This window comes from Mustela nigripes, chromosome 6, assembly GCF_022355385.1.
Source record: "Mustela nigripes isolate SB6536 chromosome 6, MUSNIG.SB6536, whole genome shotgun sequence".
Lineage (NCBI taxonomy): Eukaryota > Metazoa > Chordata > Mammalia > Carnivora > Mustelidae > Mustela > Mustela nigripes.
This window is the reverse complement of record NC_081562.1, coordinates 7690064-7703161: the sequence shown is the minus strand read 5'-3', so window position 1 is coordinate 7703161 and position 13098 is coordinate 7690064. Positions and strand designations below refer to the sequence as shown.

Below are 13098 nucleotides of genomic sequence, written 5' to 3'. Positions count from 1 at the left end.
ATATCTGCTGGACTCCCAATTCTATCCCACTGATCTATCTATCCTTATGCTAATACCACATTCTCCTGATTACTGTAGCTCTGCGCTAAGTTTTGAAATTGGGAAATATCAATCTGCCAACTTTGTTCTTTTTCAAGATTGTTTTGGCTAGTCTGGCTGTTCATTTTCATATGAATTTTAGGATCAGCTTATCAATTTCTGCAAAAAAAAAAAAATCAAACTAGAATTTTGGTAAGGACTGCACCAAATCTGTAGATTCTTTTGGAAACTACTGTCATCTTAACAACTGTCTTCCAATCAATGAACATGGGATGTCTTTTCACTTATTCAAATTTTTAACTTTTTCAATAATAATCTGTATTTCCCAGTGTACCTAAAAGTTTATTTATTTATTTTTTAAAAGATTTTTTTTTTTTTTTTAATTTGAGAGAGAGAGAAAGTAAAAGAGAGCATGAGAGGGTAGAAGGTCAGAGGGAGAAGCAGACTCCCTGCAGAACTGGGAGCCTGATGCAGGACTAGATCCCAGAACTCCGGGATCATGACCTGAGCTGAAGGCAGTCGCTTAACAGACTGAGCCACCCAGGCACCCTACCTAAAAGTTTTGGTATGCATTACCTGTGCTATCACTCAATTCTAAATATTTTCTTATTCCACTATGATTTCTTCTCTTACCCATAGATGTTTCAGAAATGTTTAATTTACAAACATACATGTTCTTTTTTTAAAATTACCTTTTTGTTATTGATTGTTACTTAATTGCACTTGGTTTAAGAATTTATGTTGTTTCATTCTATTTAAAAACTTTTTCAAAACTTAAGTTTTGCTTTACAGCCAAGTAAGTGGTCATTTTTGATAACTTTTCCATGTTTGGCTTGAAAAGAACGTGTATTCTGTAGTTGTTTGGTACAATGTTCTGTATATGTCTATTAGGTCAAGTTTGTCAAATACATTATTCAATTCTCTATTTTCATAGCTCCACCCCACAACCTGTTCTATCAATTACTGAAAAATAATCTTCCATTTTGATGACTAGTATATTGCTTCTTTTTTTTTTTTTTTAAGATTTTATTTATTTATTTGACAGAGAGAGATTACAAGTAGGCAGAGAGGCAGGCAGAGAGAGAGAGAGGAGGAAGCAGGTTCCCTGCTGAGCAGAGAGCCCGATGCGGGACTCGATCCCAGGACCCTGAGATCATGACCTGAGCCGAAGGCAGTGGCTTAACCCACTGAGCCACCCAGGCGCCCCAGTATATTGCTTCTTAAATTTTTGCTTTATATATTTTGAGACTGTTATTAAATAAAAACATACTTAAAACTGTTTTATTTTCGTGACACATTGAGTCTTTTTTCTCCTTGATGCCATTACTATAAAGTCTATTTTTGTCTGATATTGATGGATCACTTTTGGTTGTTTTTCTCTGATCGGTCTTTTCTCACATTTATACTTTTGAACTTCTTGTATCCCTTTCTTTTAATTTATTTGTCAGAGACAGAGAGATAGGGAGAGCAAGCACAGGCAAGGGGAGTGGCAGGCAGAGGGAGAAGCAAGCTTCACACTGAGTAGCAAGCCCAATGGAGGGCACAATTCCAGGACCCTGGGATCATAACCTGAGCTGAAGGCAGACACTTAACTGACTGAGCCACTCAGGCATCCCATCTTATACCCTTTTCTTTTAGATGCATCTTTTATAAATAACATTCTCCCTTTTAAAAACCAATCTAGTGCATTCTCTTTTAATGCAAGCATTTGGTTCATTAACATGTATTTGGATTTAAAGCTGCCATCTTATTTTGTGCTATGTGTCATACATACTCTATGTTGGTTTTTCTGAGATTTTCTGCTTTCTTTTTTGACAAAAGGTTTTTTGTTTTGTTTTAATTAATTTCTTACTTCTGCTGTTTATTCAGTTGTTATTTCATGATAAAATTCTACAAGCTATTTAATAATGACATACACCTAACTTATCAGTGTTAAAAATATTCAATAGGTTTGTCCTCCTCCCAAACAACAGAAATTTAATTCCATTCACTCCCACTCACTTTCATGCAACTATTAATCTACTTTAATTCTAACTTCTTTTGCTTCTTTTTTAATGTCCACAAAACACTGGGTTATTATTTGACAGTTAAAGTTGTTTAGATCTTACCACTTTTTCTACTCTTCATCCTTTCTTCTACCTCATACTTTCCATCTAGCATCACTTGCCTTCCGTATGAAGAATATCCTTCAGGATTTCTCATGAGGATCTTGCTAGTGGCAAACTGTTTCTGATGGTCTGAAAATGGCTCTATTTCATGTATGTGTTAAAGATTTTTACTGGATATAGCATCCTAGGGAGAGGTTATTTTCTCTCAGCAAAATAAACACTCCACAATTTTCTGACTACAATCACTGCAAATGAAAATTCAGTGTCAACTATCCTTTAGCTCACTAATTCCATCTTCAGTTTTGTGTAATATATTGATAAACCTGTTTGGAATTTGAATCCATCACTTGGCCTCAATTATCAATTTACAGCTATGCATTAATTATTTTAGCTTTAAATTTTTATTTGATCAAAACAGAAGATGCACATAGTTTAAAAAAGTCATGCAATATAAATGGCAAAATACAGAAGTTCCTGCCCATTCCTCTCCATTTTACCCAAACTTCCTCACACAGGCAATTATTTTAGCTTCTTTTAGCTGTTTCTTTTGAAAGTTACCTATCTCCATATAATTAAAAAATATCCCATTATCTTCTGATTCATCAATTTTAGAGATTATTTATTTTACATTATGGAGGGTGAGAATTTTGCCTTCTTGTCCTATCGTTCTAAGAGCTGTGGTTTTGTTTAAATAAGTTTTCAGTATTCCCATGACTATCACGAATCCACTTTCAAATTTCAGTTATCTTACTTTTCATTTCTAGATATTCTATTTGGTTAACTTTCAAATATGCTCAGCCAATCTTAGTTTCTTATTCCTCACACATATTTTCTAGTCTTTCTTTTATTTCCTTATACATATTAAATAGCTTTTTAAGATTGTGATTGAACATTCCAAAATTCCAAAATCTGATTATTGCTGTTATCTGCTACTGCTCTTGTTCACAGTGCCTTGTTTCTCTGTGAGTTTAGTTAGTTTGGATTGAACTAACCTTAGAATTTTATTTTTGGGCATTCTTTTAAACCTTCTAAAGGTAAGTACTTCTGGAAAGTATTTCTGCCAGACACTCTGGGGTCCCACCAACCTAGAATCATTCTAAGTTAAATTATTCGCTTTAGGTTTTCAAATGATGCAAGTAGTGAGAATTCAGGCTGCAACCTAAGAGAGGGTTTGTGGCTTCAAAATCTCAGTGGTGAGGGCTCCTGGGTGGCTCAGTGGGTTAAGCCTCTGCCTTTGGCTCAGGTCATGATCTCAGGGTCCTGGGATTGAGCCCTGTATCAGGTTTTCTGCTCAGCAGGAAGCCTGCTTCCCCTCTCTCTCTCTTCGTGCCTCTCTGGCTACCTGTGATTTCTGTCTGTCAAATAAGTAAACAAAATCTTAAAAAAACAAAACAAAACTCAGTGATGATTTCTCACTGTCAAGGTTGGAGATAGCTAATATTCCCGAGAAGGAGTAAGATCATTTTCCATTCATCTCTACAGAATATTCCTTTGGGATTCCAGGCTTATTGGGTGATTGTATAAGGGCAGGTTTACATTTTAAATTCTATTTCTTCACATTTCAAATCTATTACTTATAGTGTCTAACACCAACCACTCTTTTATGTTCCTTGAATATTTCACAAGTGAAAATCCAACTTAATACCCTGCCTCCGAAAAATTTATAAAATTTAGTAAACTAAACAAATGAAAATAAAAAACAGACATAAAATAGCTACCATTTTACCCTGGATATGAAAATTAGGTAAATGATAAAATCAAGAAGAAAAAAAAAAGCCGGAAATCTGAATTTAGATCCTTTCTACACAGGTATCTTGTTAAAAGACATGCATAAATATAGAAACAGAGTATCATGCCTTTAAGTATAATGATGTTTGGGTTAGCTTACCAACCGAGTCACCAAATTCAACCATTTCCAAAATGTTAATTTACGAATGAAGGGTGAAACACCGTCAAAAAATGCAATGCCAGTTCCAAAGTCAATTTTCAGAGAGGAGTCTAGAAATGGTGGTTGAGTCACACCACCACCGAAATCAGTATACAGCTTCTCCTGATGGGAGTATGTGGCATTACCAGGCTGAAAGTTATTTGAAAAAGAAAGAAAAACAACTAACATACATTTCCAAGGGTAGATCTTGAGCTAATGAAATTCCAAAGACTGAAAAGCTACTTACTGTGGCACTGATATTAAAAAATGTTACTCATCTAATTAGAGTTAATATGAGTCTTTCCCATTGATAAAGCCATCAAGCTAACTCTCACACTTAAACACAGAGATAGAGTAGTTAAACAAATTCAGGAAGTATAGAATATCCTTTAAGTCAACAAGAGAACCACCAGCAGCAGCTAAGAAAAAGGCAGTCTCCAGACAGACTGGTTTGACAGGACAGGGCTAAGCATGTTTGAGGACTGAAGGGAAGCAAACATTGGAGAAAGGTTAAAGCTATAGGCAAGAGGAGAAAATTAATGGAATAAAGTTCCAAAAGATATTTAGGGATGGGGTGAGGGGGGAGAATCAAGATCAAAGATAGCAGAGACTGGATGCATCTGTTTTTCCAGAGACCAGGAGAATATACGGTATATGGGTACAACTGCAACTGACTCTGTAATCAGAAAAAATGGAAAAGTGAGAAAGCTCATCCCAGTAGCCCCTATTTTATCTAGAGAATAAAAGGTGAGATCATTTACTACAAGTGAATGGGTAGAGTTGGCCATACAAGGTGAGAGAAAATTTCAATTTTATTGAATTTCTGAAACGGGATAAATACTATATTTACAAGAATATATCTGAAAAATAAATAAATTATGGCCTTATTACACTTTTCTAGGCACTGCACTAGGTGCTCCACAAGTGTTACCAGGAGACCCCAGTAAGTGAAGTGCTATTGTCCCCATTTTATAGCTCAGAAAACTCAGGTTCAGAAGAAAATATAAATGACTCAAGATAACATGGATAATTTTTACTCTAAAACTTTTTTGCAGCTATTAATCCATATTTATTTCAAAAATAAAGTTATAGGCTATTATATGTATGGCAAACAGTTTTCGTCATTTAACCTTTTTCTGACTCAAGCATAAAGAAGCCAAGTAGGGTTAGAAAAATAATTCCAATAAAGACTGCAAAAGAACCTTTAAGATCAGGAGAACTGGAATGAAGTGACTCCGTTAGCTGGAAAATTTATTAAGGAGATCACAAGGGATGAACAGGGAGAGCACACAGGACTTTTAGGGAAGTGAAAGTACTCCACATGATACAATCAGGCTGGTTTCATGTCCTTATACGCTGTCAAATCCATACAATGCACAGCATCAAGAGTGAATATACACTAATATATACTATGGATTTTGGGCAATTATGATATCAATGCAGGTTCATCAAATGCACCACTCTGGTGGGGGATGTGCATGTGTGGGGGCTAGGGGTATAAGGGAAATCTCTGTATCTTCTCTCAATTTTGCTGTGAATCTAAAACTGCTCTAAAAAATGAAGTCTTAAAAAAAGGATTACTAAGGGGCGCCTGGGTGGCTCAGTGGGTTAAGCCGCTGCCTTCGGCTCAGGTCATGATCTCGGGGTCCTGGGATCGAGTCCCGCATCGGGCTCTCTGCTCAGCAGGGAGCCTGCTTCCCTCTCTCTCTCTGCCTGCCTCTCCATCTACTTGTGATTTCTCTCTGTCAAATAAATAAATAAAATCTTTAAAAAAAAAAAAAAAAAAAGGATTACTAAGAAATCAAGATATATTTTGGATGGGAGGTAGTGAGGCAATGAAGTCTTAAAAACTAAAAGCTACATAATGATTCAATCATAATTTAACAGAAGCCTAAATGAAATAAAACAGCAGGCTAGGAAGTAAAGATAATACAATACTTATTTCAATCACCATTTTTTGAGATATTTAAACCAAAGCAACATAATGCCCTCAGATGTACACCAACCTAAGTTAATTCTATGGGAATCTGAGCAACTAGATTTAAACCTTGGGTCTGGATGAATCAGCTGTGGAAAGGAAAACCGTTTCAAAGAGAACTGAACATATAAACTGTTAGAACTATAGTTTAAAATACTCCCGGTAGGGACTCTTGGGTGGCTCAGTTGGTTAAGCCACTGCCTTCAGCTCATGATCTCAGGGTCCTGGGATCAAGTCCTGCATCGGGCTCCTCATCCAGCAGGGAACCTGCCACTCTGCCTGCTTGTGCTCTCTCTATGACAAATAAATAAATAAAATCTTAAAAAAAATAAAAAATAAAATACTCCCAGTAAACAACAATTAGTGTCCAAGTGCCTCTAGTTTGTTTATACACATATACACTTAATATTTAATGTCACTTGCTTTCTGATAATCTAAGGATATTCAAAGTTTGGTTTTGAAATACACAAAAGAATGGGACAAGAAGCATGGAAGAGAAGACTCCCAGGCACAGCAGAGAGAAGAGAGAGTAGCAGAGAGGGGAGACCTGGATTCTGGCCCTCTGCCTATGACCAATTCACTGGTAACCTTGGAAGCCACTTAAAATCCCTGTTTTCAAGGCACCTGGGTGGCTCAGTGGGTTAAAGCCTCTGCCTTCGGCTCAGGTCATGATCCCTGGGTCCTGGAATGGAGCCCCGCAGTGGGCTCTCTGCTCAGCAGGGAGCCTGCTTCCTCCTCTCTCTCTGCTTGCTTCTCTGCCTACTTGTGATCTCTGTCAAATAAATAAATAAAATATTTAAAAAAAAATAAAATCCCTGTTTTCATTTTCCTATCTTTCTGTGAGAATAAAGATACTTGTCCAAAAGCCTTAGAAGCAGCCCTGAGGTGGGTATCATTATCTTCCCCTTTTAACAGATGAAGAAACCAAGGCAAAGAGAGGTTGAGAAACATGCCCAAAGTCACAGAGATGGTAAATAACATACCTGAGTTGGAACCCAAGGTAGTCTGGTTTCAGAGCCCACACTTTTAACCACTTGTCACAATGCCTACCTATCAGAATTGTTAACGGATTTGAGAGGGGGTTAAGAAGTTGGGTAATTCTAGGGGTGCTTGGCTGGCTCAGTTAGTAGAGCTTGCTACTCTTGGTTGTGAGTTCAAGCCCCACATTTAGTGTAGAAATTCCTTAAAAAAATAAAATCTTAAAGAAAAGAAGCTGGGGTATTCTAAGTACTAAGTATTACTAAATATAACATCAAATTCACTAACTCATTCAAGTTAGGATGCACAGAAAATTAGAAAACATATTGTGCACAAAATGATTAATAGCTTCCATTTATTGAGCCCCTTCTATGTGTAAGATAGTATAGAAGCTGTTTTACTCATGTTATTTAATATTCACAAAACCCTGTGAAGTTATAGACATTTTACAAATTAGAGTCTGAGTTAACTAAATTGAATCTGGATATAGAGGGTTTTGTTTCTAATCTATCAATTAAAGAGTGACATTATGGAAATCACTTTACTAAGCATTTCCAGAGTCTTCATAAGCAGGTGTGGGAGGCCCCATTAACATTTACAATGCACTGAGTGTTTACCATTTGCCACAGTGAAAAGTCAGAAATAATGTATATGTCCACAAATAAATTATAGAATACTCATATGATAGAATATTTTGTATTAAAAAAAAAAGTACTTTTTGAAATCTTTGTAATGACATGATATAGTAGATTTCTGATGTTTTGAGCCACATGGCATCATTTCTCTTCCTAAGGGCAGTCTGATCTTTACCTCCTCCCACTGTGTACAATTTTGGTAGGATGGTCCTACCCTCTGCTACACTAGCTGAAGAGTTCTGGAAGGCTCCTTTTGAGAGACCCTTTCCCCACCCATTACAGTCAAGGCCTGGGCACATAACCCAGAGCACAGCTAACAGGGACTCTCCCATGACTTTAAATCTTGAGCAGAATACTGTAAGCGACAAAATCCACTGATTCCATTAGTGGTGCCCAACACTCTCCAGTGGAGCATGTTGGTTCTTTCCTACTTCAAGTCCTCAGCCCCCGCACTGATCCTGGGAGCTCCCAAAGAGCCTGCCAATAAACTTTCTTTTTGTTAAATTACCCAGAGGCTGTTTCTCCAGCTTGCAACCAGAGAGCCTTAACTGACACACATGGGGAAATGCTTTATATTCAGAAACAAACAGCAAAAACCCCACGATATGAAACGCTATAATACCAGTTATATAAACAAAAAAATCTATTTGTAAATGTTTACTTGTATATAAAGAAAACATAATGAGGAAGACACAACCAATTTGACAAACACTGTTTCTGATAAAATTTAACCCAAACTTCTTTGCATAGTATGAGATTCCCCAACTACATAGGCTTCTCTTCATTTCTCACCTTTTATACCAGCTTTGTCAGAACTAATTTTAAGTTCCCCACATGTGGATTTACATGAGGACCTTTGGCCATGCTTTCTGATTCTAAAAGTCTCTTTTTACCCTCCTGTTTCATTTTGGCTAGCAAACTCCTATTCTAAACATAAATTATGCAATTTAGTATATGTGCTGCCGAAGCGAGCACTAAATTATGCAATTTAAAAAAAAATTTTCAAATTAACTGTAGGGAGAAAAGAAGTCCTGTGGTTAATTATTAGCATTACAATTCCAAAGTCTGTTTCAGTGTCTAAACCCCACTTAGGCAATTCTAACCAATTTCACTTTTCAAATTGCAGATTAATAAAATTTCTTTTAATTACAAATGTACATTTCTACAAATAAAATCTGCCTTTCAAAGCTAATCTAATGGGAACCCAAAATATATTATAAACCTAATTATACTCAAAGTTTTGAGAAATGTTTATGAATGAGGTCATTAATTCTATCATGTAATAGTTATCCATTAGAGCTATAGCATTCTCCTGATATAGTACAATTCTAATTTTCATACTTGAAATTATCTGCAGTTAACGCAAGGTGTGCCAGGGAACACTCAAAATCACTATTTGTTTATTTTAATTTTTAAATGTGTGTGTGTGTGTTTAACACCACACTTGATGTGGAAATGTAGAACTTGGAAGCAAATAAGCAAACATGAAACATGTCAACTCAAAAGGGTTGTAAATCAACATCTTAAGCAATGATCCAACAATCCTTTGGGGAGAAGCAACTACTCTGGGCAGGCTTGCTTGGAGTTTATACAGAAATTACACAGCTACTGAGAGGCAAAGACAGGATTCTGACCCAGGCTGCCTGGCTCAAGTCAGGCACTCAGGCACTCAAGTACTTTTAAACACTATACTAAACCAACTCTCTTTGATCATTTCAAAGCTTTGGTTGAACACTATGCTCAGGACAATACTATACCATTAAAATAAATGCCATTTTTCTTACCAACTGTATTGACATTTTTGTGGTGAAATTTTTTTCCTTTGGTAGCAACCAGAAGAAATGACCTGCATTACATGGTTTAACCTTAACACAAAGGTTGGCAAAAAAAAAAAAAAAAAAGTTTGAGAACATTCTTCAGCATAACAGTTCAAAAAAAAAAAAACAAAAACACAATGCAACTTCTCAGATATGTGCCAGGAACACTACTGCCCTGAGGAGAAGCAAGAGAAAAAAAAAAATTCTTAAAAAGCGTATCTATTAAATAACCTAACACAGCTTATGGAAGAAAGAAAAACCATAGAAAATTCAGGGTGCATAATTTCAAACATAACTTTAACAGGAGAAAAATTGGCAACAAGGAGAGAGAAAATATAGAAATGTCTTTGTAGGTTACATGGAGATAAATCACCTCTACCCACAGTCACTCTCTATAGTAAGGCTCAGAAAACTATAGGCCAAGAGTCAAATCCAATCCACTGTCTGGTTTCATAAACAGGCTTTTACTGGAACTAAGCTCCACTCATTCATTTACATATTGTCAATGGCTACTGTCACACTATCATGGCAGTGCTTAGTAGCTGCACCAGAGACTGTACACAAAATCTAAAATATTTATCATTTACCTTCTTACAGAAAAAGTGTGCCAACACTTTTCTTTTATAGCACTTAACACAATCTAATAGTTATTTTTTGTTTACTCAGTTATTACTCCCCCATTGGTAGGCATTGTCCATGAATAAAAAAACTTTGTTCTCCAGTATATTTCTAGCATCTAGAAGACTACATGGCCCATAGAAAGCACGCTGTACAGGTGCTGAATGAATGGCATTTATTGATAGAAAGAAAGGAAAACAAACACTTCCCATCTTCCCATTCTTTCTTAGTCACACTTCAAATATTCACTCCACCATCTACCAGCATGTGTCTTGTCAATTAACCATTGGATTTATTGAGAAACGAGTCACTAAATCCAATGGCTAAGTCTTCATGTGACTTTTGGGATACCACATTTCTTAGTTTTCCTCCTCCCCAACAGGTCCTTCCTTAGTCTCCTTTGCAGGGGCTATCTCACTTCTGAAATCTCTCTTAACGTTGGCATACCCACTCAGTCTTCCAGACTCTTCTCTCAGTCCACTTATCTAGTGCCATTAATACTCTTATGCATTTCAAACTCAACTAGCCCAAAACCAATCTTTCTATAACGGGCTCAGTTATAGTCTTTGTTATCTCAGTAATGTAAATGTTTCCACTTGCTCAAGCCAAAAACTCTTGGGGAGTCAACCAACCCTCAACCTTTTATATCCCATATCCGACCCACCATCAAACCCTGGTAACTCTATCTTATAAGTGTATTCCAGGTTAATGATCACTTCTAAGCACCTCCACTGCTACTATCCTAGTCCAAGCTACCATTATCTCTGGCCTGAGATGACATAAAAGCCCCCAGGCAATTTCCCTGCTTCCCCCTTTACTGCCTTAGAGTTTACTTTCATCAGAGCAGCCAGGGTGATCATGTTTAAAATGTAAATCAGCATGCACCTGGGTGGCTCAGTTGTTGGGCATCTGCTTTGGGCTCAGGTCGTAATCCCAGGGTCCTGGGATCAAGTTTCACTTCTAGCTCCCTGCTCAGCAGGAAGCCTGCTTGTCCCTCTCCAACTCCCCTGCTCGTGTTCCCACTCTCGCTCTGTCAGGTAAATAAATAAAATCTTAAAAAAAAAAAATACAGTAAAATGTGTGTCAGCAAGTTACTGGATGCTCAAAACCTTCAAAAGCTAGCTAGCTCTCATTCCTACTCAGAGTTAAAGTCTCATATAGTTCAGTCCCCTGAAGCCTTTCTGCCTCTTTAATCTCTCTACTGCAGACACATGGGATTTTATGACCATCCTAGATCACGTCACGCAAGCTTCCATTTGAGCACCTTTTTACGGGCTGAAAGGCTGTTCTGGTTTAATTAAATGAACCAAGATTCCTGAGTCAGGCCCTTCTGAGAAGTACTGTGTCAGCTAACTCTAAAAACAAGTCTGTGGAGTATGTTGGGACACCCCTGCTTTACAGATTAGGAAAGTGAAGTTTACGGGTCACCTAACTGATGATGGAGTTGGGGATCGTCCCTGCTTAGTGTGCACAGAAGAGGAGCTCTCGGGGAAGTTTTGCTGACTAAAAGGAGAGGGCTCTGATATTCCTCTGAAGTCACAGTGATTCCAGCTGCTAAAGGTGCACCTTGACAGCTGGCGCAGGATATGAGAAAGGGCAGCCAGAGAGTTAGGAGGACATCCAGAGGAGGAAGTCACCCAAGCCAAGAGTGGCAAGTGTCAAGGAAAAAAGAGAGCCGTCAAATGGAACGGAGACATCCACAAACGGAAGACTCGCGCTCATACCTCACCGTAAACCACACCTGTGGTAGACCGCAACTCTCACCTTGACATTTAAACAAACAAACAAACACCACAAAGATGCATCTTCGATGTTGGCCAGAGATATCCTAGATACTGCCACTCCTCTGCCGCAAGAGTATGAAACCAGGCTATAGGTAAGCGCGTGACTAAGAACCCAGCTTCACACCTATGTTCTCCTCCAGCCCCGTGAAACAAAGTCTGTACGTGTGGTGGCCTTTTAAGGAGGTGATTGGTTTTTAAATTTCAGAAGGCAAAGAAAATAGCCATTATTTTCTTCCAGGCTCTCTGTGGGTATGAGGGATCATCGCTGTCTATAGCCCAGAGATTTTTAAGAGACCAAAACAGCCAGGGGCGAAGGGGGTGCTGGCCCTCACCCCAAACTGTTCCAGCATCTTCTCGCCTATGCCTCATTCCTCCTTGTCCCACAGTCACGACTGCAGATACCAATCCACCCTCTCCCTCTCATCCCCATCCCCCAGCCATATCCCGGGACTGGCCCCACAGAAGCCCCACACCCCGCAGTGGCCCGGGCGTGAAGACCCCGCCTCACCACGGCTCCGGCCACAGCGTGGACCAGGCTCTCGTAGGACAGCACGGAGGCCATTGCTGCGGCTCCCCACACACCCAGCAACACTTTTCCCTCAGGAGCCGCAGCTAGCGTAGAGGAAAGAAGCGCCAGAGCCCGGGACGTAAGCGTCACAGGCCCCACCTTCTCAGGTCCACCTCCTCGAGAACAACCACTTCCGGGTCGTGAGGCGCCCAGTCCCCCACGCGGAGGCTGCGGGGGCGGGAAGAGGGGAGAGGCGACCCTGGGAAAGTCCCTCGGCTCTGATTGGCCTTCGGGGCATGCGTGGGCGGGGCAGCGAAGCGCTAGCCCTGTCACGCGGAACACGGTGACCGAGAGCCGGGAGCCCTCCCCTGGGTCTGACCGGAGTACGCTCGAGTTAGGGGGCCTGGGGTTGTGCTTCAACATCGGGACTTAGGCCTAGATGGCCACCTTCCCTCCGTAAGGCAGGCTGCTAACCGGCAAGATAGGGACTCAGATCTTCCTATTTTTTCTGCAAGTTAACTCTTATTTTCTTTCAACAGTGTCTTTAAAGTCACTTTTTGGGGCGCCTGGGTGGCTCAGTCTTTAAGCGTCTGCCTTCAGCTCAAGTCATGATCTTAGGGTCCTGGGATCCAGCCCCCAGTCGGACTCCCTGCTCAGCGGGGAGGCTGCTTCTCCCTTATACTCTGCCCCTCCACTCTGCTTGTGC

At 39.3% G+C, this 13098-nt stretch overlaps 1 protein-coding gene across 1 annotated transcript in view; it reads right to left on the bottom strand.

Annotated features, from left to right (window-relative positions):
• SLC25A17 (solute carrier family 25 member 17) overlaps positions 1-12585 on the bottom strand; it is a 42238-nt gene extending 29653 nt beyond the window's left edge. Inside the window, exon 1 of the mRNA XM_059401940.1 lies at positions 12393-12585. Within this exon, the coding sequence (XP_059257923.1) occupies positions 12393-12446 (54 nt within the window). The 5' untranslated portion in view covers positions 12447-12585. The remainder of the gene's footprint in view (positions 1-12392) is intronic.
• Positions 12586-13098: the final 513 nt, after the last annotated feature.